The 26,303-nt window shown below is 49.6% G+C and overlaps 1 protein-coding gene across 2 annotated transcripts; it reads left to right on the forward strand.

Moving 5' to 3' along the window:
• The first annotated feature begins 9,298 nt into the window (after positions 1-9,298).
• On the forward strand, positions 9,299-25,616 carry TMEM74B (transmembrane protein 74B). Of its 2 annotated transcripts, none has more exons than XM_061437131.1 (2): positions 9,299-9,422; positions 13,273-25,616. In XM_061437131.1, the coding sequence occupies exon 2, from the start codon at positions 13,314-13,316 to the stop codon at positions 14,013-14,015; it is 702 nt and encodes a 233-aa protein (XP_061293115.1). In that variant the 5' UTR covers positions 9,299-9,422; positions 13,273-13,313; the 3' UTR covers positions 14,016-25,616. The 2 variants fall into 2 exon arrangements, with proteins under 2 accessions (XP_061293115.1, XP_061293114.1); XM_061437130.1 differs by lacking the exon at positions 9,299-9,422 and adding an exon at positions 9,586-9,671.
• Positions 25,617-26,303: the final 687 nt, after the last annotated feature.

Consider the following 26,303-nt stretch of genomic DNA (forward strand, 5'->3'; position numbering starts at 1 on the left):
CCCAGACAATCAAGGCAGCTGGAAAGGGGCTCCCCTGGCTCTGAGATGAGACCTGAAGCATCCTTCCAAGGGTGACACTGACTGGGCAGGGAAGGGGGCCGGGCCACTGTACAGAAAACCAGGACACCTGGGTTCTAAAGCCCGGTTCTATTAAATTTTCTATGTGAGCTTGAGCCTCATAGTTTCCATTTTAAGCATAAGGAGGCTCAAAATAGTTACAAAAATGAGTTGTAAGAAACATCACATTTCTCATACCCTGCAGTTTACAGCTTGAGATGCATTCTGACTGTCACACACAGAGAAAATTTTATGGGTAATTTTTCCTAGTTGAGCTGTTACTCTTTAGAACCCAAGAGGATACAAGAAACCCTTGTTTGCCACATTCACAGCCCTTCTGAACACAGAGGCCGGAAACGATTGCTTCCAGGCAGGTCACCAGGCTTTTTGGCACTGGACCCTGTAAGTATGGGGCAGCTGCCTGGATTAGAAATGGGTGTCCCAAACCAAGGTATTTACCTGCAGACTGGACAGGAGGGAGATCCTTGGCTCATGGGTGATGGTGTAAAAGCAGTCATGTTCTGGGTGGTGACCACATGATCCAATCAGGCCTTCTCTCAGAGAATTTGAATTTGATACAGTAAGAGGGGTTGGGTTGTCTCACAAGAATTTTATGTAACAAAACTCTCCAAAACTCCATACCTTGAAACATTGTTTATTTTTGCTCTTGAGTTTGTGGTGTGGCTGGGGTGGTCTACACTGGGATTCAGATCTGCAGACCTGAGCCTGTGCCCTGGGTCCCTTGTCCTCTTCCTGGAATCATCAGGCTACTGGGGCAAGTTCTTCTCTTGGCAATGGCAGAGGATAAGAGAGCAGGTGGAATCGTGTGAGGCCTCTGAAGACTTAGGCTCTGAAAATCATACTGTCACTTTTGCTATGTAAGCAAAAGCTCCAGATTAAGAGTATATTCCACCTATGAAGAGATCGTGCCACACGTGTGGTAGAGTTAGGGAGGAATGAGGAAGTGGGGCTGGGATTCTCTTCTAGAAGGAAGTTAGTTCAGAAGAGGGGCCACAGGCCCCAAGGAGCCCAATAAGGTGGCAGCAGCAGGAGACCAGAGAGGACTAAAGAGACTTGAAGGGCAATTGAGGACCACCAACGTTTATTGATCTCTGACTCCAGACCAAACATCGTGGTGAGCCCTTGACAACACAACCCCATTTCATCCTCAAAACCTTATGACTGCCATTTCCAAACTGAGTGCGAGGGCACCCAGAGGCACTGCAGAAAGCTCAGAGACACTGCAAAATATTTTTAAAATTTGAGGGAAGCACAGTAATATCTGTTGGATACTGGACAAACTACTATTATTAAGTTGTGTGAACCTAATATAACAAACAACCATTAGACATTTCTTTGGGCCTGGGGCACTGTGCAGAAATTACAGAGATGCGAATGATGCCGTGAGCTGAGAACATTTGAGAGCCTCAAGGCAATGGCACCCCACTCCAGTACTCTTGCCTGGAAAATCCCATGGATGGAGGACCCTGGTAGGCTGCAGTCCATGGGGTCGCTAAGAGTCACACACAACTGAGCGACTTCACTTTCACTTTTCACTTTCATGCATTGGAGAAGGAAATGGCAACCCACTCCAGTATTCTTGCCTGGAGAATCCCAGGGACGGGGGAGCCTGGTGGGCTTCCGTCTCTGGGGTCGCACAGAGTCGGACACGACTGAAGCGACTTAGCAGCAGCAGCAGCAGCAGCAGCCTACGAGGTAGGTACCCTTGTTATCTGCATTTTATAGTTGATTAGAAAGTGAAAGTGAAAGCAAAGTCGCTCAGTCGTGTGTTATCTGCATTTTATAGTTGATTAAGAACCTATTATTAACCCTGTTTTACAGGTGAGGAAACTAAAGCTCAAAGAGGCATAGATTTTCCTAGGGTTACTCTGGCAAGTAGGCAACAGGGTTAGAATTAGCACTTATTCTCCTTGATCTGCGTGGGAGGGTCTTGCCTGTTGTGTTGCAGGGGTGGAGAGTCAATGGGGGCTCGGGTTAGGCATCTGCTTCTGTGCTGGGCAGCCCAGCGGGCTCTCTGTCCAACACAGGAGTGGTGTTGATAGGAGTGCTTGGCAGTTAGAGCCTCTAATGCTCAGTCCTTGACTTCTAGTGCCAACACCGAATTACCCTGGGAAGCCATGTCTTGTGGTTAACTTGTTCTGATGTACTTTCACTTATTTTTAATCCCCCTCTCACATTCCTGGCTCAGAAGACATATTATTTTATAGGCTTGGAAAGGCTTGGCACGTGGGGAGAAAGGGATGTGGAGCCAGGAGGCCTAGAAAGGAAAGAACTTCAACTCTTCAATGAGGAAAAATGTCCTCACCAGTTATCAAAGCCAGAATGGCCATCCACACATCATCCATGGGCAGCTGGTAACATGGCTTCCATGTGCCAGACCCTGCCCTGTACGCCAGGAGCACAGCAGTGAGTAAGAAAGACCTCACATCTGACCTCACAGGGCTCATGATCAGTTAGCAAGAGAGTTCATTAGTAATCAAGTGGTTCAAAAGTCATACCTCATACCATAAGCCCTGGCATAGATATGTGAATGAATGAATATAAAAATGTGCAGATGAAGAAACCACGGCTCAGATGGAGATGTGAGTTACCCAAGCAAGTCAGCAGCTAGGGCAAAATTGCAAGTTGTTCCTCTATATCCTTTCACACATGGCAGAAGACCATTCCTAGACTCCCTTGCAGGGAAGTGTGGTCAGATGATTAACTCCTGGTCAGTGGGATATGGATGGAAATGATGTGTGCAATTTCTGGGCTGTGTCCTGTACAGGAGGGAGGAGGGTTCCTGCCCCTCCCGCATTCCTCCTTCTGCTAACTGGAATGTAGTCGCAAGGCCTGGAGGTGGGGCAGCCATCTTGGACCATCAGGTGGAGGATGGAGAGTCTCCAGTGACTGTGAAGCCACTGTGTCAGCCTTAACCACCGTGAATACTTTTAAATGAAAGAGAAATGAGCTCTGTTTTTTTACAGGCATTATCATTTTGGGTCTCCTTATTATAGGAGTCCGAGAAGGCAATGGCACCCCACTCCAGTACTCTTGCCTGGAGAATCCCATGGGCGGATTATAGGAGTCAAACCAATATCCTGAAAATACAGCAGCAGAGCTAGTGAGAGAAAGCAGGTTCCTTGATTTTCCCTACTCAGGTCCTTCCTGTATATTTTATTCTCTTCCAAGTGTTTTCTTGTTCATGACCTGATCTGCTCCTCACAACAGCTCTGTGAAGTCCATAGCAGGGAGAGGATTTCTGTGATGCTGGCTAGGAAGACAGGGAATCCAAGATGCAAGAGTAGTAGCTGAGACACATGGGCAGAGTTATGTCCATCTCTTCGAAGGGGCCAGTGGGCTCAGTGATGTCACTGAGCTCTGCTTCTATGTCTGACTTCTAATCTAAGGCCCTATCAACCCTTGAAGTGGTCCCTCATTTATCCTGGGCACCTTAGCCCTCATTCCTACTTTGTGAAATACAAATGAAGTGGAAGTTTAGCAGAGAGAAGCTTCCACATTGTGAGAAGCTTAAACCCACCTTTCCTGCCACGCAAGCACATGCCATTACAGCGGCCAGCAGGAGCACAGGGATGGAGGACCAGTTGACTTGGGGAGTCCCGACACCACCTCTTCTTCTGTGTTGTTCATCACCTTCCAGCAGGCCTTCCCTTCAAGCCAGACAGCAAGGCTGGTAATCCAAGCATTTGTCTTATGCCTGTGCCCTTATCTGTGTACTCATGGGTCCTGAACATGCACCCTGCACCTCTTGAATCCTGTAGCAAACGCTGCCAGGGCCCCGCCATATCCCCCTGATATTCCTCTTCTCCATATGTGCCCAGGGCTTCCGACTGCAAAGCACATCTGACTCTCTGCTTAAGGAACATGCTTGCCTTGGGCAGAGGACAGTGCCGGCAAATAGCTGTTGTAGATAAATATCTCGCCTCCCTTGGCTCCTGGATGGAACAAGACTCAGTCCAGCAGGACTGAGTCCCCAGCGTCAGCAGCAGCCATGTGCTCATCAGTGTTCTGGCAGTACATTGGAAGCCTTCCCTTCCATGTCTAACTTGCCTACTCCTCTACTGTGCTTCCTGGACCACCTCCCAGATAGACCACTTGCCCTAAAATTCTTGTCTTGGGTTTGCTTCTGGGGGAATGCAACCTACGACAGGTCCCATCCATGTGTGCCCTGTACACGAGTCCTGGGTACCTCTTCTGTGCATGAGCGTCCTGTGTAGAATATATGAATATCCTAGCCCTCCTGCCCTGTACGCAGGCCCCCTGTGTACATGTATCCTACATACACCTGTCACATGCCCAGGTGCCCAGGTCACAGCTCTGCGTCCACTTATGTCAGGGAAACAAGGCATTTGATCCTGACGAGGTGGTGGAGACTGGGAAAGCAGAGTGGAATGGTGGGAAAAGTGTAATTTCTTGGCCCCAACTCGCTTTGAGTGTGACTCTGAGGCAAGCTGCCCAATTGATTTGAACCCCAATTCCCTCCTCCAGTGGATGAGTAGGAGGTAAAACTGAAAGTGATGGGGAGAATAGGCATGCACTCCATCAGCCTCGGGACTTCGAGGTCCTCAAATCCATCTGGAAGTCAGAAGCCCTTGGCTCTGGTTGTACTTCTATTAATACTATCCCTCAGGGTGGCCACAGAACACTCAATTTTTACATAAAAAAGGGATTAGGAGTCCCCTGGCTCTTTAGTGATTAGGACTCGGTGCTTTCACCGTGGTGTCCTGGGTTCAACCCCTGGACAGGGAACTAAGATCCTGAAAACCATGAGGTGCAACCAGGAAAAAAAAAAATGGGGGGGTCAGGGGGAATAACAACAGCTCAGGAATTTTGCACATGCTTTGAAAATTATGACAGAACTCAGAACTGTGGTTATCAGCACTGAGTCGGGGTCTGGATTTGAACCCCAGAAACATCGTAAACTGGTTGTGTGACCTTGGGCAAGTTATTAATCATTCTTGCCTCCACTTCCTCATCTTAAAATAGAGAAAATAATAGCACCAGTGATCCATGCCTCTCAGTATTCAGACACTTATGTAGACCTCCCCACCCTTGTCTCTGGGCTGGCCTGTGAGCTTCCCTAAAGCAACAGAATGCAGCAGAAGTGACATTGTGCCAATTTCTATGATTAACATCGTATATTAGTATGATAAGTTTGTTACAATTAATGAACTGATATTGATCTACTATTATTAGCTAAAATCCATATTTTATTCGCATTTCCTTAGTATTTGCCTAATGCTCTTTTTTTCTGTTCCAGGATCTCATCCAGGACACCATATTATGTATAGTCATCATACCTCTTTAAGGCTCCGCTAGGCTGTGACAGTTTCTCAAGACTCTCTTTGTTTTTGATGACCTTGACAGTTTTGAGGCCAGGTACTTTGTAAAATGTCCCTCAGTTGGGATTTGTCTGATGTTTATCTCATGGTTAGACGGGGGTTATGGGTTTGGGGAGAGAGATCACAGAAGTAAATTGCCACTGTCATCACATCATATCCAGGATACCTACGATCAACATAATTTGACTGCCGAGGTTGACCTTGTTCTTGGCCAAGGTAATCAGGGTTGTCAGTTTCTCCTTTTCAAAGTTATTCTCCACCCCCACTTCCACTTTGCACTCTCGGAAAGTCACTCTGCTCAGCCCACGTTTAAGGGTTGGGGAGTTACGCACAGATAATAGAGAACAAACTAGTGGGTACCAGGAGGGGGAGGGGCAATACAGGAGCAGGGGACTGGGAGATACAAACTTTTGTGTGTAAGATAGGCTACAAGGATGTACTGCACAAACTGAGGGAATTTAGTCAATATTTCTTAATAACTATAAATGGAAAGTAATGTTTACAAATTTTATTAAAAAAATCTCTACACAGAATTCTGCCAATGGGATCATGAATTGGGAGTTATATTTCTCTTCCTTGAGGATAGAGTATTTGGAATTCTTCATCAGAGATTTATCTTTTCCCCCATTTTTGCATTTATCATATTTTAGGTTATAGTTCAATATTACTTTATTTTTTTTTTTTATCAGATTTTTCCAAGTTTGGCTATTAGGAGCTCTTTCAGTCAACTCCTATGTCTTTTGACATACCCCCATCATTTTGTGTGTGTGTGTTGTTGGTTCCTTCTTTATTTTATGGCACTATTAGATGCTCCAGGCTTGTCTTGTATGTTTTCGGCTCCAGTCCTAGCATCAACCATTTTTCCCTGGTTCCTTTTATTGGAGAGTGGTATTAGAAACCAAGATCTGGGCAGTAGATGTGCTTATTACTATGCAATATCATGCAGCCAGGTCCTCTTAGCTGACAGAGAAAGGAAATACAGTGTATACTAACTTGTGTGTATACACAATTACAGTTGTATATAAAATGTATCATAAGTATGTAATCATCTGTATCAATATTATGCTAAACATGAATTTATACTAATATCTCCAACTCAAATCCATTACCACATGGATCATTGGAGGCTCCTCCTCCGGGTCATATTTTATCATTGCAATGTTGCCAGGTAACATAGTGACATATGTTTATCTGTTTCCAAGGAAACAGAGCTAGACAGTTAACCAAAGGTCAAATTCTCACACAGAAGAGGAAAAGTTTTTGTTAACCCTTTATTCACATTGATCAATGACTCCCCACTGCTTTGGGGACAAAGAACCAACTGCTTGGCTTACAAGTATTTGCAGTGACCTGGCTTACTGATAGTCTAGCCTCATGTCCCATGTTCCTTATTGAGCCCTGCAGGGCAACCATCCTGTCTTCCATAAAGCCTCACACTCACCACACTCCCTTCTACGCCAGAGCCTTTGCCCATGCCAGTCCCTCTGCTGGGCCTCGCTTCCTTGCTCTCTTTTACCTGGCTGTCTCCTATTCATCCTTCCAGTCTCAGCTCAGCCCTCAATTCTACAGGAGAACCTGGAGCCATCCTGAGTCCCAAACAAGGTCAGCTCCTTGCTGAAAGCTTGCAGGGTACCTTTGCTTTGTGGCAATATTACCTTTGCTTATCCTTTCCTCCCACTAGAATACGAACTTCTAGAAGGTAGGATGGGGATGGAGTCGTCTTGATTAATCAGTACATAATAGGAGCTCAATAAATGCTCATTTTCTCCATTCTTTATTCATTAAACACTTATCAAAAGCCCCCTTTGTGTTGGCTCCTTTTCTAGCACCTGAGGATACAGCAAGAGGGAATAAGGCAAAGTCTCTGCCTCCTAACATTTATATTTTAGTGGTGATGAAAATAAAGAAAGAAATAAGCAAATGTCAGAAGCTGATAAATGCTGTGGAGAAAAATTCAGAATTAAGGAGTAAAGGGTGCTGGGGTACTGCTAGTCTTAAAAAGATGCCATGGGAAGGTGTCTCTGAGAAGGTGACATTTGAGCAAAGATGTGAAGGATATGAGGGCACATTCTGGGGGGTCTCAGGAAGAAGAGTGTCCCAGGCAGAAGGAACAGCAAAGGCAAAGGCTGAGGAAGGGAACTGTGAGAACTTCATAGGGAGTACTTCTTCTGGTCCCATTACCCTTCAGTTCAGTTTACTTCAGTCGCTGAGTCATGCTTGATTCTTTGCGACCCCATGGACTGCAGCACACCAGGCTTCCCTGTCCATCACCAACTTCCGGAGCTTGCTCAAATTCATGTCCATTGAGTTGGACATGGTGGGATGTTGTATAGGGAACATTTCATCTAATCCCATTACCCTTACTGAGTCCATTACACAGATGAGGAAATAGCTCCAAGAGGGGCCCCTTCACACAAAGGTGGTGGAGCTAGGATTCCCTTGGGAGTCTGGTGCCACAGACAGCTCTCTTCTGAAGTCTCCCAACAATCCGCCTTTTCTGGTGGCTCAGATGGTAAAGAATCTGCCTGCAATGCAGGAGACCCAGGTTCAATCCCTGGGTCAGGAAGATCCCCTGGAGAAGGGAATAGCAACCACTCAGGTATTCTTGCCTGGGAAATCCCAAAGCTACTGTCCTTGGGGTCTCAAAGAGTCGGATTTGACTGAGCAACTAAACAACAACAACAGTAGGCCAGGCCTCTGGAAGGCAGGAAGAGCCTGACACCCTCCCACTCGTCCCAGCACTGGAAGCCCTGCCCAGGTGTCAATCACCCTAGCCTCAAAGGCCTGGGCACCTGGCTTCTGGGGCTGCCTCTGCTGTCCTACTCGTCAAGGATGGCACAGGCCTTTGGAGCAGGACAGGTCCGGCTCTACCATGACGCGGCTGAGGACTCAGGACCGTGCCTCTACTTCCGGATGGTTTGCCTCTGCTGACCCCTCCAAAGCTCCTGGAGTCTGCATTTTCATGATCCCATTGGCAGAGGCGAACACTGAGGCTCAGAGAGGTGGGAGGATTCCACCTGAGGCCACCAGAGTGAGCTGCTCACAGAGACTTCCAGTAAGCTGGTGATCTTCAGCTCCAGCTCCTCTCTGGGCTTGGCCTGGGCTCCCAAAGAGCGAGTGTCTCCTTAACTTTAGTGCACTAGGCATTTCACTTAATTGAAGTGAAGTGAAATTTAATTCACCTTAGTCTGAGCCCCAGAAGGAAAGAAACGGTGAAATGTGTCCCACTACCACCTGTCCACCCACTGCCACGCTGGGCTCTGGGAGCGTCGGTCTGCGGCCCTGGCCTCCAGGACCTGCCAGTCTGAGGAAGGAGGCTGACACTCAGTGAAAACCACAGCTCCCAGAGATAAGGACAATAATGCAGGCCAAGAGAACACAGCTGGAAGGGCCCCTGGGGCAAGGGAGCCTGTGGGGTTGTCGAGTGGGCTTCCCAGGGGAGGGGGCACTACAGAGGTTGGTTCATCAGAGGCTTCCTTTCCGCCTTCAGGTGGCGCCCTCGAGTCACGGAGCCGCACGCGCCGAAGAGCATCCCGCCCTAAGGACCTCGGAGAGGACCCCGAGTCCCTCCAGCGGGTTGCGTGTGTGGGAGGGGCTGAGAAGCGGAGTAAGCGTGGGGACCCGGCGCAGTAGGGGCTCCCCAGACGAGGGGCGAGGCCAGCGGCCGAGGGAGGGGTCTTCTTCAGCACCCACTCCGCGCCCCGCCCCTGCGCCCGGGCCGGCTGGAGGCTTCGGTTCTGGGGACCGAGGTGCTGGGGAACCAGACCTGCCCCAAGGGGAAGCGGAGGAGGATGGAGCCGCGTCCCCCCAGCCTCGCCCCAGTCTGTTACCCGCCTCCCAGTGCCTCCCGGAGCTGACTCCCGGCGCCCTCGCCGGCCGCGGGCGGAGCTCGAGCCGCGGCGCTCGGCGATCCCCGGCTCCCGCCCCTTCCCCGTGCCTCCCTCCCCGGAGCCTCCCTGGCGGTCCCAGCCGCCGCCGTACGGCCCCGCGCGGCGCGAGCAGGTACGTGCGCCTCGGCCGCGGCTCCCGGCCGGGCCCGGCTGGGAAGGGGGCGGGAGCCGAGGGGGAGAAGAGGAGGCGGCGGCCGGGCCCGCTCTCCCCCTGGGCTGCGCCGCAGCACCAACACCGGCTGCTGGAAGAAGGCGGGCGGGCGCCCGGGGAGGACGCGCCCTCCCCGTTGCCCGGAGGCGGCTCGGCGCCCTCGCCTCCCGCGTGGGGAGGTGGGGAGGTGAGGAGGAAGGCTCGGCACAGGTAGGCACGCCAAGAGGGAACTGCTGCGGGCAGCGGGAGGCCGAGGACCCGAGGCGGAGAGGGGCGGCCGAGGAGAGCTAGCCTGACCTCGCGGCCGGGCCGAAGGACATGCGGCGAGGGAACCTGGGCGCACGCGGGTCCTCGCAGATCCCGGCCTCCCTGGGCCGCCTGGCCGCCTGGCTCCCGGCGCCGCTCGGCCCGGTCCGGCCTGGCCCGGCCCAACAGTGTTTGTGGTCAAGGGCAGGAGCAGGGGGGTGTGAGCTGCGGGGTGGCGGGCGCGTGGGTGCAGCGGGCAGCTGGGGTGCTGGAGCTTTCTGCTCGGAACTTTGGGTATCACAGCATGGACGTATCTGAGCGCCCGAGGCTTTGTGTACAACTCGTGCGTGTGTCTGTCGACTGGGTTTTGTGAAGCTTACCCACGCCCGCTGTGCGTCTGTTTCCCCCGCGTGTTAGTGCACGCCACTGCGCGAGGCGCTGGACTTGGGCGGATCTTGGTGGATCTTAGCAGTCCTGAGAGTAGTAAACTCTGTGTGTGTGTGTGTGTGTGTGTGTGTGTGTGACCAACTCTATCATTTCTTGGGGCGTACGTGTGTGTGTGACCAGCTCTGTCCTTTCTTGGGGCGTGGATACCAATGTGGTGTATGGATCTCTGGTTGTATTGTGTGGGTTCCAGTGTCTGTGGATGCTGCATATGGAAAAGGCCCCTGGGGGTCTGAGTGTGGGACCAAGGTGTACCTTTCAGGTCCTGTTGGACTGCAAATGACATTGGAGTGTAACTGGTACAGCTGTGGGGTGTGAGCAGTGGACAACCAGCGTCATTGTCAGCTTGTCTGTTTCTGCTTATGTTTTGAGCAATTGGGCATGCCCTTGTAACTCCTAGGTATCTCTGAACCTGTGTGTCAGAGACATAGCAACTCTGTGTAAGAAGGAATCTTCTTTTCCTCCACCCTCTTCCTAACTCTGTTGGCAGACTAAGGAAAAATTTTTGGCTTCCTGCCAGGTGAAAGAGCCCTGCTCCAAGAATCTGAGTATCCTGGGTTTCTTCTGGGATATGGAGGCATCAATGTGCTGGTCTGGGAAGAGGGTTCCTGGGCCCTTCCAGGGGCTGAGTTCTAGAGAAGATGCTGAAGACCTGGGTGGGGGACCACTTCTGGACACCAACTGGGCAGGAGTGGTCACTGCCAGTCCCTGTTACTGGCTGGGCACTCAGGAAAATGCATTTGGTGCCAAAAGTGAAAAAAAAAAAAGAAAAGCCAATGAACACACCTCTCCTCTTGGTTTACTGGAAAGTGGGAGCAGTTTGGCCAGAGCCTGTCCGGGAATAGGACTCCCCATCCTGTTGTATGGGAAGGATTGTCTGCCTGAGCAGGTTGTGAAACCATTCCTGAGGACTGGCTGTGTTCCAAGCCTTGTGCAGGGGGCTGTGGACCCAGACGTATCCCTGACCTCAAGCTGCTCATGGTTGCTGTTCAACAGTGGCATAAAGTAGAGAGTCTACAAGTGTGGCCTAGAAGACCAGGGAAGGACGGCCAGATGATGCCACTGGCATGCGAGTGTGTGGGTTTTTAGGCTTTTAGGTGATAACAATTCTTGGGGAACGTGTGTTCAGCTCCCGACCCCCACATATATGCCATGGGATCTTGCTACATATTGTAAAACGGAGATAGTAACACCTGCTCATGGGGCTCGTGAGGGTTACCTAAGATACTCCCGAGGGAAATGTCCACACCAGGGCCCACTAGAGAGTGTAGGTGCTCAGTAAACATTTTTAAAATTGGAACTCAGGCAGAAGGGACGTGGTGATCGAGATGGGTTGTAAGTGGAAACAGGCTTTGTACTCAGATGAAAGGCCCTGTGTGTGCTAAGAGGAGGTGTCTGATGCAAGTCCATGTTGGATGGAAGATCAGAAAGATCGAAAAACGTGCCTTCCCGCAGAGGCTCTTTGAATTTCATTCATTCATTCATTTCATTCATTTTCACTCCGTTCATTTGCTCATATCCTCTCTCTTTCCCACATACACACACACTGAAGCAGGGAGCTTTGGAGAATAAACCCAGGCATGGGAAAGCAGAGAAAGGTCTAGAATCCTGTGTATGTGTGTGTAGACACCCTAGGGCATGTAAGGCACTCTGCATCTGGGGGTCTCTGTGCTGTGTGCGGACTTGGGTCTGGGATGTCTGTACCCACAAGGTGTGGGTGTGCCTGGGGACATGGTGGTCAGGAGTTCTACATGCCAGGGGGGCCTGCTGGGGGCGCACTAGAGCTGCTTGAGGGAGACTTCATCATCAACTCCTGCTGTGTGGCTGTGAGGGAAAGGGGGCTAGGGGCATCAGGTTCATCCATTTTGCAAGAGAAGCCAGGCATCTAAGGTTTAAAGTGTAGAATCTTTTGCTTTTTATATATTGGCAACTGCTTCACCAAAAAAAAAAAAAAAAAAGAACAGACCAGAAACATGAAAAAGCAAAACTCCTATGAGCCAAATATGGCCCATGGGCTGTAAGCTGGTATCCTTTGGTGCATGTGCTGTCTGTCTGTGTGGGCAGGCGCTCAGGTACTTGGGTGGGGTGTCTGTTCTTTGAGCAGAGAGCCCCCCTTCCCTGTCCTTTCCCAGCTGCCCTTCTGTCACCCTCATCCAGGTCCTCCCATCTTCTATTTATATAAAGGCATTTGGCCTTGACCTCAGTCATGGCTCTCAAATATGCTCTTCCTTCCTCTTTGCCCTCTCAGCCTCTATGCTTCCCCTGACTATACTGGGTTCCTCTCTGGACCCCTGGCCTCCACTGTCCTCCCTCCCATCCTGACTGTCCTCCATGCAGCAGCCAGAGAGAGCTTTCCAAAACCCAGGGGGATGTTAACCCTCCCAGCCCCAACACCTTGCCTCCCTGGCTCCTTGGCTTGGTTTTCAGAGAATTTAGAAAGCTAGTCCCAGCTGACCTCCAAGGCAACCCCTCTTCCTTTCCAAAATGCCTTTGTTCCGTCTTGCTGCTGGGGGATTTCCCACTTATCCTCTGAGATTTGGCTCAAATGCTACTAACTCCTAGAAGCTACCCTAACTTTCTCCTCTTTGTTCTTACAACCACCTTCATCTCCCCTTCCCCTGCCCCCAGATATCCTCATTTCATCACAACAGTGTCCATTAATTGAACTGGTGGGCCTTACATACCTTATTTTATGAAACAAAATCCTCAAATCAACCCTATGAGGGAAGCATTATGCTTATTCCCACTTAGCAGATCATAAAATTGAGTCTGGAAAGATCACCGCACTTGCCCAAGCTCAGGTGGTGATGCTGGGATTAGAACCTGATATCTACCCTATTTAAATTCCCGCCATCATAATAATAGCTCATTGGCAGTACTTACTGAGAATTTACTATTCTGAGGACTTTATGTGGATTATCTCAATCCTCACATCAGCCCTTTTAAGTAGGAAGTAGTACTATTGCTGTCATTCAATAAATAGGGAAGCTGAGGCCCAGAGAGGATACAGGCATTGCCCAAAACCCACATGCCTAGTAGCAGGCCTTGTGTGATGTCTGGTGCCAGCAGGCTGTCAGTAGTAGAGGTTTGCTAAATTCCACTTTTCTGTTTTCTCTTCTAGCTACCAAGGGGCCAAGGGATGAGCTGGGGTCCGCCTTCCCAATGGCATCTCCCCCTGGTCTGGAACTGAAGACACTGAACAATGGTCCCCAGGCCCCAAGGAGACCTGCATCTCTGGGTCCAGCAGCCCCACCCAGGGAGGGTGTGGAGAATGCCTGCTTCTCTTCAGAGGAGCACGAGACCCATTTCCAGGACCCTGGGGATACCAGACTAGGCCGCTCCCCCAGCCTTCCTGGGGGCCTTGGCCCCTCGCGGCCCCGACCCCAGAGAGACGATGCATCCCTGCATTCAGAAGAGGGGCCAGGCCTGGAGCCCGTGAGCCGCCCTGTGGATTACGGCTTCGTCTCTGCCCTGGTTTTCCTGGTGAGCGGGATCCTCCTTGTGGTGACTGCGTACGCCATCCCCCGCGAGGCTCGCGTCAACCCGGACACAGTGTCGGCGCGGGAGATGGAACGGCTGGAGATGTACTATGCACGCCTGGGCTCGCACCTGGACAAGTGCATCATCGCAGGCTTGGGGCTGCTCACAGTGGGCGGCATGCTCTTGTCCGTGCTGCTGATGGTCTCCCTGTGCAAGGGCGAGCTGTACCGCAGGCCCACCTTCGTCCCGGGCAGGGGCTCCAGGAAGACCTATGGCTCTATCAACCTGCGCATGAGACAGCTCCATGGGGACGGGGGCCAGGCCCTGGTGGAGAACGAAGTTGTCCAGGTCTCAGAGACCAGCCATGCTCTCCAGGGGTCTTAAGTAAGAGCCCACTCTTTCTGGCTGCTTCAGCTTCGGAGTGACCAGGCCCCCAAGGCTGGGGTTTTGGACTGAGCTCCACCGAGGGCCCTGTGGAAGGAGTCGTGGGTGCAGGAAGGGGAGCTTGGGGCCTGGTCCAGGCTTCGCTTAGGAGAGCGGCCCCTCCGTCTGTTTTGTAGCTTGAGGTTTTGTATAAGGTTTTGTTTGAAGGATGGCTTCTGCTGCTAAAAATACAAAAGTCTGGAAACCGCTGCCCTTGGAGGATGAGGTTTCTTGGCATTTCTGTGGGTTGAGAGCTGTTTGAAAGGCTGCCCATCCTGTTCCCCGTGCCTTGGGGAATTCCGGGATCTCTGCTGTCCTCATCAGCCACCTATGGGTGTTGGGTGACCTTGGAAGGACCCCTTGCAGCCCTGACCACTGAAGGTGGGAGGTGGCTTCATGATGAGGGGAGAAGTCATCCCTTGGATGACCTCTCCTCTCCAGGCCTCAGTCCCCCTGACTGTGATATGAGAGGAGTGGCCCTTCCAGTTCTGCCCTAGGAATTCCCGTATGGAACAGGAGCCCAGTATCTGCATGTGGCCACTCCTTCAGGGGAGGAGAGTGTCAGCAGGTGCTGACCATTCTCCATGCCATTTTCTGACCAGGGTTGCCACCACTTACACAGCCAGCATCTCCCACAGTCCTGCTAAAGGAGCCCTTAAGTCCTCAGGTTAGGCTGGGCTAAATACAGTTTGTGACAGCCTGGTTTCGGTCATGGCATCGAATTACCTGCAGTGACTAGCACAAGTTTTACAGTCATGTGCACAGTTTTCACTAACTCCCTGGACAAGGGGCAGGGGGTCTTTCAAATAAGAAAGGGTGAGGGCTTTGCTATATTTCTGTGGACACAGTGTGGGCCTTCATGACCACCCCTTCCCCAATAGTATGTCTCTTAGGCATAACCTTATTCTGGGAACAGGAAAGAAACTTTTTTTTTTAATGTTGAATTTGTAACCTTCCTTTCCCAACCCCCCCTAAGCAGCAAAGTGCAGCCCCAATTTATTTGGGGAAGAAATCAGGCACACATTCTGGTGGCCTGGAAATTCTGGCCACATTGATCACCGTTTGTTCTGTTTCTCTTAGTCAAGTGTTTTCTAGGCTCCATCCAGACTCTCTTTAAACTACTGACAAGGAAAGGAAGTGGGTCCTAGTGGGCAAGGAGATAAAGGTGTTTGAGGACTGGGGGAGGGCGTTATCCATTCTGAAAGGCTCTAGAGGGCTTTGAGAATATATGCCTTCTAGGTCACTGGTTTGAAGACTCTAATGGGGTCATTTCAGTCAGCCCCCAAACCCCTGCAGGTTCTGTGTACTCCGCCTCAGTTGGCAATGTGGGCCACTGATCCTGATTCTTGGGGGTGGGAGAGTGGGGTGGGCATGAGGCTAGAGCAGCCCTGACTATCTGTAACCTGAGCCCTTAGTCCGGTGAGTTGAACATCTGGACGGTGTAACATTATCGCTTCTATGATGGATCAAATATCTGCTTCTGCTGGCAGGATTTTCCAGGAGCAGGGGGATGAGGGAGGGCTAGAGAGGACAAAGGCTATGCATCTTGGCCTGTCAGATTCTGTTTCTGCTGTTGAAGAGGTGTGGTTTGAAAAGGACAAAGCCTCGAGATAGTTAAAGATTCACAAGTCAAAACTCCAAGCGAGGAGTGGATGCACGAAGTGACAGGACCCACTCTAGGTAGAAGAACTGAACATCCCAAATGATGGGCTCAGGCCTTTCAAATCTATAATGATAATAATAAAAATATCAATCCAAGCTAAATAGATTATTGTGACAGTGGGGGACTCTTTTGGAGACTAAACCTGTTGAGTGGATGCATCCAGGACCATCAATTCCTATCAGTTTAAATGCCGTGAATTGTGTTTAGAGGGTAAATCTGTTAGAAGGTTAAATTCCAGGAACCTCAGGTTTTCTCTAAACCAGAGAGGCCTGCTTTGCATCCTAATGTACTCTTGAGAAAATGTGTAAAATGGATGGAGGCAGTCATTTCTTTGTCGATGAGTTAAGAAAACTTAGGTGATGCCAAAAACATTTCCCCAAGGTTGCAGCTGAGATGGCCCAGCCAGTAGATCAGAAACAGGGTCAGGAGGGAGCAGGGCGTAGGATGCTGAGAACTCTCTTTGGAGGTTTTTTTTGGGTGTAGCTGTGAAGTGGCCCCAGGGGACCCTGTGGTGGCTGGAAGGTGCCCACCTGTAGGAACTGCATCTCCTACTTGAGAAGCTACTAGGGTCCCCAAACCTTGCTTTTCCTGGCATATGAGAACAGATACTGATTTTGGAGTCAGTAAAACCTGGGCATCAGGGTCTGCCATTTCCTGGCTGTGTGACCTTGAGCAAGGTATTGTTTCTCTCTAAGTATCCTGAGTATTGTCTTTGTGAAGTGGGAGGAATGAAAGTTCATCCTCAGCCTCCTTTCAGAGAGAGGGAGGCTGGGAAAAATCAGGCTGCAGGCCTGAGTGTATGAGGTTGTCTCCACGATCACTCTCCTTCCTCACCCTGGTTGGAGATGACTGGATTAGGCCTAAAACTTCAGAGTCAACCCTTCTGACTTTCTTCTCTCACCTCCCACCCTACCTATCAGCAGATCTCATTGGTTCCATCTGTGGAATCTGACTCCTCAGTCACAACTGCACAGTCCAGGTTGCTCATTTGAGTCCTAATTCCTCTCCTGCCCACCCTCCACCTCAGCTCTTGTTCCACTCTGCAGCCAGGAGGATCCTTGTTGTTCAGTCTCTCAGCTGTGTCTGACTTTTTGCGACCCCATGGACTGCAGCATACCAGGCTTCCCTGTCCTTCCCCATCTCCTGGAGTTTGCTCAGACTCATGTCTGTTGAGTCGGTGATGCCATCCAACCATCTCATCCTCTGTCATCCCGTGTCCTCCTGCCTTCAATCTTTCCTAGCATCAGGGTCTTTTCCATTGAGTTGGCTCTTTGCATCAGGTGGCCAGAGTATTGGAACTTCAGCTTCAGCATCAGTCCTTCCAGTGAATATTCAGGGTTGATTTCCTTTAGGATGACTGGTTTGATCTACTTTGAGGGTCCTATTCAAAGGTTAGTTAGGTCAGGTTGCTCCTGCTCCAAACTGTCCTACGGCTCCTCTTACTCTCGGCAGAAGCTACCATTCTCGCCAGTCAAGGGTGCATTGACAAGGCCTCTCACTTGTGCAAGCTCCTTCCAAGGCCCTAAATCACACTTATTTATAATTCTCATTTTTCCAAAAAGGATGACTCCCTGAATTTCATAGGCTTCAGATCTATCCCTCACGGTGGCCTATGAAAATGCTACAGTCTGGCCCCTGTGCTGCTCTGACTTTCTGTCCCATCCTAGCCTCTGCTCACTCCATTGCAGCTAGGCTCACTCCCTGCAGGCACATGCCCACCTCAGGGCCTTTGCACTTGCTGCTCCTTCTGCCTGGAAGGCAACCCTTCCCTGTGGGCCTTCCTCCCACCTCTCTGGTGCTCCAGAGAGAGACTGGAAACATTCCCAACCAATCTCCACCTTCTGTGGGGACTGAGGGGATCAGGAAACACAGAAGAAGGCTTTCTAAAGTTAAGACAGTGGTGCTGAGCAGTGGTGCTGAGTCCAGAGAGTTTTGGAGGGGCAAGAGGAGGGAAAGCAAAGGAGGCATTATGAAGCCACAGGAGGCAGGTTCTGTCTAAGGGATCTGTCTTGGAGGAAAGGGGAGCATCACTGGCCCTGACAGAGTCAAGGAGATGCCCTCAGGTTGGGTCTGTTGGTTTCTTCCAAAAGACTGGGCTTCTCCTGATATCCCTGAGGAGATGAGTTTCAGCTAAGGGAAGGAGAAGCTTGTTGAGATCTTGCCTGGGTTGGAATGGTAGGGAGCTCCTTGTCAGTGGAGGTATGTTAGCATTTACTGGTCAGGTGTTGGGTGTCTTCAGGGAGAAACATAGTGGAATTTGGGTAGGATTTAGTCTCGAGGTTTCCAACCAACCCCCTCTCCTTGGAAGAGAACCTGTGCCCCAGTGGCCAGAGCCTGGCTAAAGACAGTAGCAAGTTTGGTCTTGCTGTATCCTCTTTTCTTTGGTCCCAACACCCTCTCCCCTAGATCAACCCTCTTCCTGGGTTGGGTTGTCCTGGAGCAGATGGGCAGGCCCAAGAGATACGTATGGTACAGAAGGTAGCAGGATTACTGCCTTCCTCCTCCCAGGGGACCAAGCACTTCTGAGCTTTCTCCCTACTCCAGTCTTAGAGAGACTGGGGGGAGAAGCCCTTATGGAGGGAGTTCACTGAGGACCATCCATCATGTAAAGTATAAGGGCACTGGCTCTGGAGTCCGAGTGCCTGGATGCTTGTGTGCATGTGTGCTCAGTCGCTCAGCCTTGTCCAACTCTTGGTGACCCCATGATCTGTAGCCAAGCAAGAATACTGGAGTGGGTTTCCATTTCCTGCTCCAGGAGATCTTCCTGACCCAGGGCTTGAACCATGTCTCCTGCATTGCAGGTGGATTCTTTTACCACTGAGCCACAGGGGAAGCCCACCTGGATGCTGAGCCGATGCTTAGTACCCCTGAGCCACAGTTTCCTCATCTGTTAAATGGAAGCACCTTCCCCATAAAGTGTAGTGAGCAGTAAATGAGATACCCATAAAGCACTGAGGATAGAGCCTGGCACTTTGTAATTCACTCATTAATGTTAACTATTCATTTGCTTGTTCATTCACACCTAATCTGTATTCTTCCCCGGGGGAGGTCCTATGGGGACATGTGGGCCCTGCCCTTGAGCTGGTCACAGATTGTCTGGAGAAACAGGACAGTGCACAGGGAGCTGTGTATGTATGGCCAAAGGTGGAGAGTGTTGGCACAGAAGAGGGATCTGATTAAGTTGAGATCAAGCCAACTTAATCGCCTGGGTCTGGGGGAATGTTAGTGAGTGGAAGGATCTTCTGGCAGGAAAGCTGGCCCCAGGGGAGCAGGGAGGACAGGGGAAGAAGGTGCCTGCCATGCCAACCTCTTCCTGGGTGGCAGACATCTGAGCCAATAATGACTTAGGGTAAAGGGTACTCAGGAAAGGCCATCTCTCTCCCTTTCCTGGTTCTTCATTTCATCCCATCTCTCCCTATCTTCCTCTTTTTTTTTTTTTTTTAATTCTTCTGTGTTTACACCTCCTTTCACTAAAGCCACTCCTGGGGGTTACACCCACAGGTGTGTTACTACTATTGCTGACTCACCTGCCAGCCATCTGACTCTCCTCTTGAGAGTGTCTTCCCTCCTCTATCAAAGATGAAAGCAGGGGCCCAAATGCCAATGCCCATAGAGTTTGGCAGGTGACAGTCACTAATGAAGCAGGTGGCAATCTACAGCAGTAGCAGGATTAAAGGGGTGTCTGTTTCAGCTGATTGGCTGTTGCCCTGGTGGATGGGCTCAGGGTTGTCAGAGCTCCTGATTTTTCAAGAGCAGCTGGACATCTGGACATTTGCATGGGTAAAAAGGATTATCCCACTGCTTGAGAATTCTGACAGGCCAGAACTGAGGACAAAGGAGTGTCCAATGAGATGCCACCTGCTAGGGTCAGTAATCCACCCCCTCCCTGGCCCAGGGCTCACCAAGTCACTCAGAGAGATGGGGGCACCCTCAAGAAGCAGTCTAGACTGTCTCTCAGTTGGAGACTCACTGAAATACAGTGGCTGCAGACCACTTGAGTGTTTCTCATCTAAGATCCTTCGTTCTTTCACAAAGGACTTACGTACCATTCTGTGCTAGGTTTTGAGGTACAGCACCAAACAGATGAAAGAAGTAAGGAAAGTATTCTTGAGTGGTCTTGACAAGTATATTCTGGGGCTCAGAATTAGTGTGAACATGGAGATGAGGTCTGCTTCTGACCTGGAGAATTTCTGATGTGGAAGGCCCAAGGGAACAGCCCACACTGGCTTGAAGGGTGGTGGGACTCAGGGAGGAAGAAGGGCAGTCCTGCAATCCCTCCCAGTGTTCTGAGGCTCTTGAAGGTAGGTGGAGGACCCTAGTGTTCCAGGGCTCCAAGAGTTGATGTAGGCAGGTGAGGGGAGGCTGGAGCTGTGGGATGGTGCAGGTGGCTATGCAACCCAGTATATTACCTCAAGGAGCAGATGGGCTGAGAACCTCTTATGGAGAGAGAGACCCTCACTACTGAGAGTCCTGGGTATAGTTCTCAACAGCACCCCCCAATTTTGCATGTTGTCTACCAAACACTCCAGCATAAAAAAGCAAAACCCCGGTATGAATTAGAGTAAGAGTACCCCCCACCCCCCACCCCATCACCATGGCTAGTGAAGAGACTCTTCATTTTTCTCCCTCCTCCCACCCTACCACAGAGGAGCTCAAAAGAGGTCAGAGGAGAGACCTCTTGGAACTGGATATAAGTTTAAACTGGACTGGACTGAGTTTGAAAATCAAAATGACCATTCAGTTTTTGGTTGGATCCTAGATGCTAAGATGAGAAAGGGGGCTCTGACCGAGGTTAGCTGGATAAAACAAAACACTTCATGTTTCTACATTTCAGTGAACCCATTATGTATTATACACATTAGATGATCAAATTTTAAATGAAATACAGTGTTCCTTCTGTGCCAGGCACTCTTCTAAGTCTTTGCATCTGCTAGTTCATTTAAACGTCACAACCATCTTGGAGAGTGGGTGCTATCATGAATTCCCTTTTACAGATGAGTAAGCTGAGGCACAGGCAGGCAAAGTCCCTTTCCCAAGGGCACACAACCAGTAAATAGCAGACTCGACTGTAATAGTGTGCAGGCCGGTCAGGGCATGTTTGCACATCTGGGCTGTAGGCTGCCACTGAGGCTTGTGGTTTAGATGCCAAGTGGGAAGCTCTTGGGGGGATAAGAGGGGACAGTTGGGGCAGCACTAAACTTGGACAGGCCCATGTCCTATTTAAGTCATGGAATCTCAAAGGTCAGCGGGATCTTTGAGGATCCTTGGAGGATCAAGTCCACCTTTATCCCCATTTTACTACTGGGGAAAACCAAGGGGAGAGGTGGGACTTACCCAGGGGCCCCATGGCTCAGGCCCCCTCTCTTCTTAGGGTTCTCATGTGAATTTATATCAGACATCAAGAAGCCTAGAGGATGAAGCTGTGCTCCTGTGGTTCTAATCTGGAGGGTGGGCGGGCAGGGCTCCATCTGGTAGGCAGAATACCTAGGTTCATCCTTCCTGGGATGCCTGTCTATCCCAGAGGAGGGCCATCCTGGACTGGGGAGCAGTCGACATTGGCCTACCCTCGCCCAAAGGCTTCGTCTGGCAGCTGTGCCTAGGTGGGCGCTGACCAGGGTGCTGAAGCTGCATGGCCCCTTCCTCTTACAGCCTGGCTGAGGGGAGAAAAGGAAGAGGGAGGGACAATTTTGGGGGGTCATATTTTTGTCACTCAAAGAGACCAATATGACTGTTGGGGGTAATGTTTGATACACAAGTTTGGGGCTAGGATTTATTTGTAGTCTTTGTGGCAAAGTGGGAGTCACTCAACTGCTCTGGGTATGCTTTTTCATCTGTCCAATGGGGAAAATAGCTCCCAAACTACCAAAGTCAGAAGGCCAGGGTGAGCATCATTTGGGGTCATATGACAGAGCCCTGCATGGAGCCTAAGGCCATGTCTAGGCCAATGAAGCCTCTCAAGAGGTTACCCTGACAGGCTTTGGGGCCTGTTCTTCCTCTGTGGGATAGGGATTGGGCTGGGTGCTTTCAGATGCTCCCAACCTGGGTGCTTGGGTGCTCTGGCTGTAGGTGGAAGTGCTCAGAGACATGAGATACACTTTGCAATAGGACTGACTTCGGAGTCTTGGGCCATCTTGGGAATTATGCAGCATTGTTCCTTTCTCGTTTCAGTCCTGACTTGTTTTCCGGCTTCAGGAATAGATTTTGCCCATGCTCCTCCTCTGGACAAGATGTGGGGTTTAGGTATAGCAGTTTTACTAAAAAGAGCACCAGTTTTAGAACCAGGCTGTCTCGGGTCCTCATCACAGCTCTGCCACCCCTGAAGGAACAAACCCAGCACCACTTCAACTAAGCTGCTACCAGTGTTTACCTTGGGAATAGCTAGGTGTACTACATGAGACTAGGAGGAGTTTGGCACACTGAGGGCATCAGATAGTTATTCTCATCATTGAACAGCAGCCCAAGGTTTCCTTCCTCTTGTTCATGAAGTGAAAGTCATTCAGTCATGTCTGACTCTGCAACGCCATGGACTGTATAGCCCACCAGGCTCCTCTGTCCTTGGAATTTTCCAGGCCAGAATACTGGAGTGGGTAGCTGCTCCCGTCTCCAGGGGATCTTCCCAACCCAGGAATCGAATCCAGGTCACTTGCATTGCAGGCAGATTCTTTACCATCTGAGCCACCAGGGAACCCCTCTTGTCCACAAACTCCCAGTCTTATCTACCCATATGGCTTCAGTAATGATAGCTGGTACCCACAGAGCTCCTGCTATCTGTTTGTAAGACACATTATTTGGTTGGGTCCTGTAACAATCCTGAAGGTAGATATGATGCTCATTTTGCAGATAAAGTCACACACCAGCAAAGGGAGGGCTGGGAGTCATAACTACTCCCGCTTAATTCTAAGAACCCTGCTTGCCTTCTTGAGCAAATTACTGAAACTTTCCAAACCCTCTTTTTCTGGCCTGGAAAAAATGGGGATAGTATTTCCTTATATTAGATATGACATATGCTATTTTACAAGGGTACACCCGTATTTAAAAACATATGAAACAAACACATTTTGAGTGATAGGGGAGAAAGGAAGGGAGAGGTTACAGGGGATAACACAGAAAGCAGTTAAAACAAGGAGGTTCTTGTATTAATCGTAGTATGTCATCAACCAAGACTGACGATTCTTTTCACCTGCTATCCAGGTAAAGGGAGAAGATATAAGGTTTGTACACCAGAGAGTTTCAGACTTTAAAGTGCACACAAACCACTTGGACAACTTGATAAAGTGCAGATCCTCATTTAATAGGCCTGGGTGGGGCCCGAGACTCCACATTTCTAACAAGTTTCTAGGTGAATCTGCCGGTTTGAGTAGCAAGGATGTGTATAGCCTTCCCTTCCCCTCTCAGGAATTCTCAAACTGGTCTGTCAGATAAATCACCTGAGGAACTTACAAAAAATGGACTTAAGGGCCCTTCCCTAGTGATCTGGATCCAGGTCTGGGTTGGGGCCCAAGATGTACTGTGTCCTTCAAGCAAGCATTTCAGGAGAGACTGGGAGGCTTGGGCAAGCTGGAGAAGCCTGGCTGTGGTGCTCATCTCTATCAAGGCCCATTCTATAAGGATGTTAATACACAGGAGACTGGCTTGTCAGACCTCTGTCCCAAACGTGCCTTCCTGGGACAGGCAGGAAAAGGGAAAAAGACCATTTCCCAGGCTCCTTTGCAGCTATGGTTTAAGAGTTGATGTAGGTTCCAACTATCAGATGCATGCAACCAAGCCTTGCACTTGGAACTGAGGTGAGAGGAAGTGGGGGAGGGGGTCAAGGTGGCAGCACAAGGGGCATTTACTTTCTGGCACAGATCCAGGCAGTTGCTGTGTGGCTCTGGAGTTTCCTGATCCCCAGATCAGACAATGATGATGTGATCTTGCTGCTGCCTGCATCCAAATCTTGTTTCAAAAAGTTAAAGTAGTTTCTTTTCCTACAGCCCACCCTGTCTCTCCTCTTTCAGAACCCTGTCACACAACACTCACCTTATGTGGCTAGTATGGAACCTGGCCGTTCCCATGGTCATCCAACGTCCGAGGCTGGGCCTTCCACCTCGTACCTGCCACCTAGCCCTGCCACTAGTGGGCAAACCTCATGTTCAAACCCATGTCACTGCTCTCTGCACCCTAGTATCCTTGGTCACCTGGGTCTTGCCACTCCTCTACAGCCACCATCCTCACTGCCTGCCACTCCTACTTGTGACCTACCCTCTGGGTGAGGCTCAGGGCTCGGCACAGCTGGAGACTTGGGGTATCCCAAGGACAAACAGGGGCTGGGGGCTTGGATGCCTGCCTTTGAATCTCTCTTTTGGTGCAAAAAGTCAACAATGGGCCTTAAGAATATAAGTTTTATATCAGACAAAGCTGAGGATATTTATGTGAGGGATCTTTCATCTCCTTGGTGGTGGGACCTGTCTCATTGGAACTGCCCAAAGCAGACAAGAGCACAAGGTGACAGACAGGAACTGCTCCACAGACTCTAAGTTTTCTTCTATGAAGAGGCAAGGATCAGTAATAGAATGTCATTAATGAGCAGAAAAGGAAGCTATGAAGGAATTTGGATTTCAAAGAATGAGGTTGTTACAGGGCTTGCTACCCGATTTCTAACTGCATGGCAACAGGTACTAGCCATCCATCGCAGGAATAAAAAATCTGTTTTGAACATAATACCTGCTTGGAGTCAGGGTCTTGAGACCAGTGACTTCACCATGGAGGCTGACAGCTCACGATGAGCAGATAAATGCAATGCAATGAAAAACACAGCCAGCTCTAAGAATCAGGAAGGACACAAGGCAAGGAAGAAGAGTTGGGGATGAGGAGACTGCCAGAGATGGTACACGTAGTCTATGTCACTTCAAAAGACAAAGATTCAGAACTAGATGTTTATTTTACTTGTAAGCCACTGGGTCAATACAAATATTTCAAAACAAGCAAAAGTGGTTACCATGAATCTCACCAGACCTGGAAAGGTCATGGTAACTTCCCTATAGACAGGACCTTTCTCCTAAATCACATCCAGCCCTGAAACTTCCCCAAAATTCAAACTTTAACTCCTTTGCGTCTCACCAGTCAGTAATCCCAAGGTGGCTATTACCAAAGCCACAGTCTGCGATCTCTGTCTTGTTTGACCTCGGTCAGAATTCCGTTTTTGTTTTTTTAAAATAGAGGACAAAACCACAAGGAGCTACCACTTCACACCCACTAGGATATCTATACACAAGACTAACAGGTGAGGAGATGGGCGGAACCAGGCCCCTCATACTCTGCTAATGGGAATGTCAATGGCACGGTCACTTTGGGAAACAGTCTGGCAGTTCCTCAAAAAATTAAACACAGAGTTACCATATGACCCCACAATTCCACTCCAAGAGAACGGAAAACATATGACCAAACAAAAACCTGTACATAAATGTTCATAGCAGCCTTATTTTAGTTGGAACAACCTGTCCATCAACTAATAAATGGATAGAGAAAATGTGGAATATTATTCAGCCATTAAAAGAAATGAATTACTGATACACGCTACAGCATGGATGGACCCTGCAAACGTTAACTGAAAGGAACCAAACATGAAAGACCGCATATTGTGTTATTCCACGTGTAAGAACTGTCCAGAATAGGCATATCTTTAGAGACAGAAAACAGATGAGTGGTCACTTGGGGCTGGGAGAAGGGAATGGAGAGTGACTGTTAATGGGTATGAGGTTTCTTTTTTGGATGATGAAATGTGCAGAACTCAGATATGGTGATGGGTGCACAACACTGTGAATGTACTAAAAACACTGAATTGTACACTTTAAAAAACATGAACTTTATGCGTATGTGAACTGTATCTCAATAAAGCTGTTATTTTTAAAAAGGAAGAACAGGCTATTAAGTGCTGGTATTTATTGTTAAGGCTCTAACACTTCTAGGTTCCACAAAACGTACCTGAATCACTCCCTCTGGCTGCTCGGTGATTACTCATGGCTGGAAGGAGGAAGTGGCTGAGATACACAATGTGTACTGACAGGCTGACTTGGAAGTTCCTGAAGGTCCCGTTCACCTCCCCACACATAACTTAAGGCACAGTCTGCGTTCCTCAGTCCTTGATGCAAGGAGACCCACTCAAAAAACGACTGATTCTGCAGATGAATCACTGAAGTTTCTGTTTTCAGAAAACAGTATTATGCTTATGACTATCCTTTCCACTTTCACTATTAGAAAATCTAAGTGGTGAATTTATTGTTTCAATCTTGTCCTTCCCCTGAATCAGGGTCCTAAAAGTTATTTACGTCCCCTGCTTGTCTGATGTTCCTTTAAATGCTTCTTTTTATAATAAAGGATGCTTTTATGAGCAAATTGCCTCAAGTTCTTTGTAGAAGGTATGATCTAGCTTCCAAACAAAACATCTCACCCATTTGCTGGCTCTTGGGGAAGATGGCCATTGATGACTGCATTTGCAGTTCTGCCTGACCTCTGGGTCTTTTTCCAGAGCAGAGCTGTTCTAAAAGCTTTACACTGGTCCTTCACTAAATCAGTGCTTGAAATGCAGCCTGCCAGAAACGCCCAGG

The sequence above is a fragment of the Bos javanicus genome, chromosome 13, assembly GCF_032452875.1.
Source record: "Bos javanicus breed banteng chromosome 13, ARS-OSU_banteng_1.0, whole genome shotgun sequence".
Classification (NCBI taxonomy): Eukaryota; Metazoa; Chordata; class Mammalia; order Artiodactyla; family Bovidae; genus Bos; species Bos javanicus.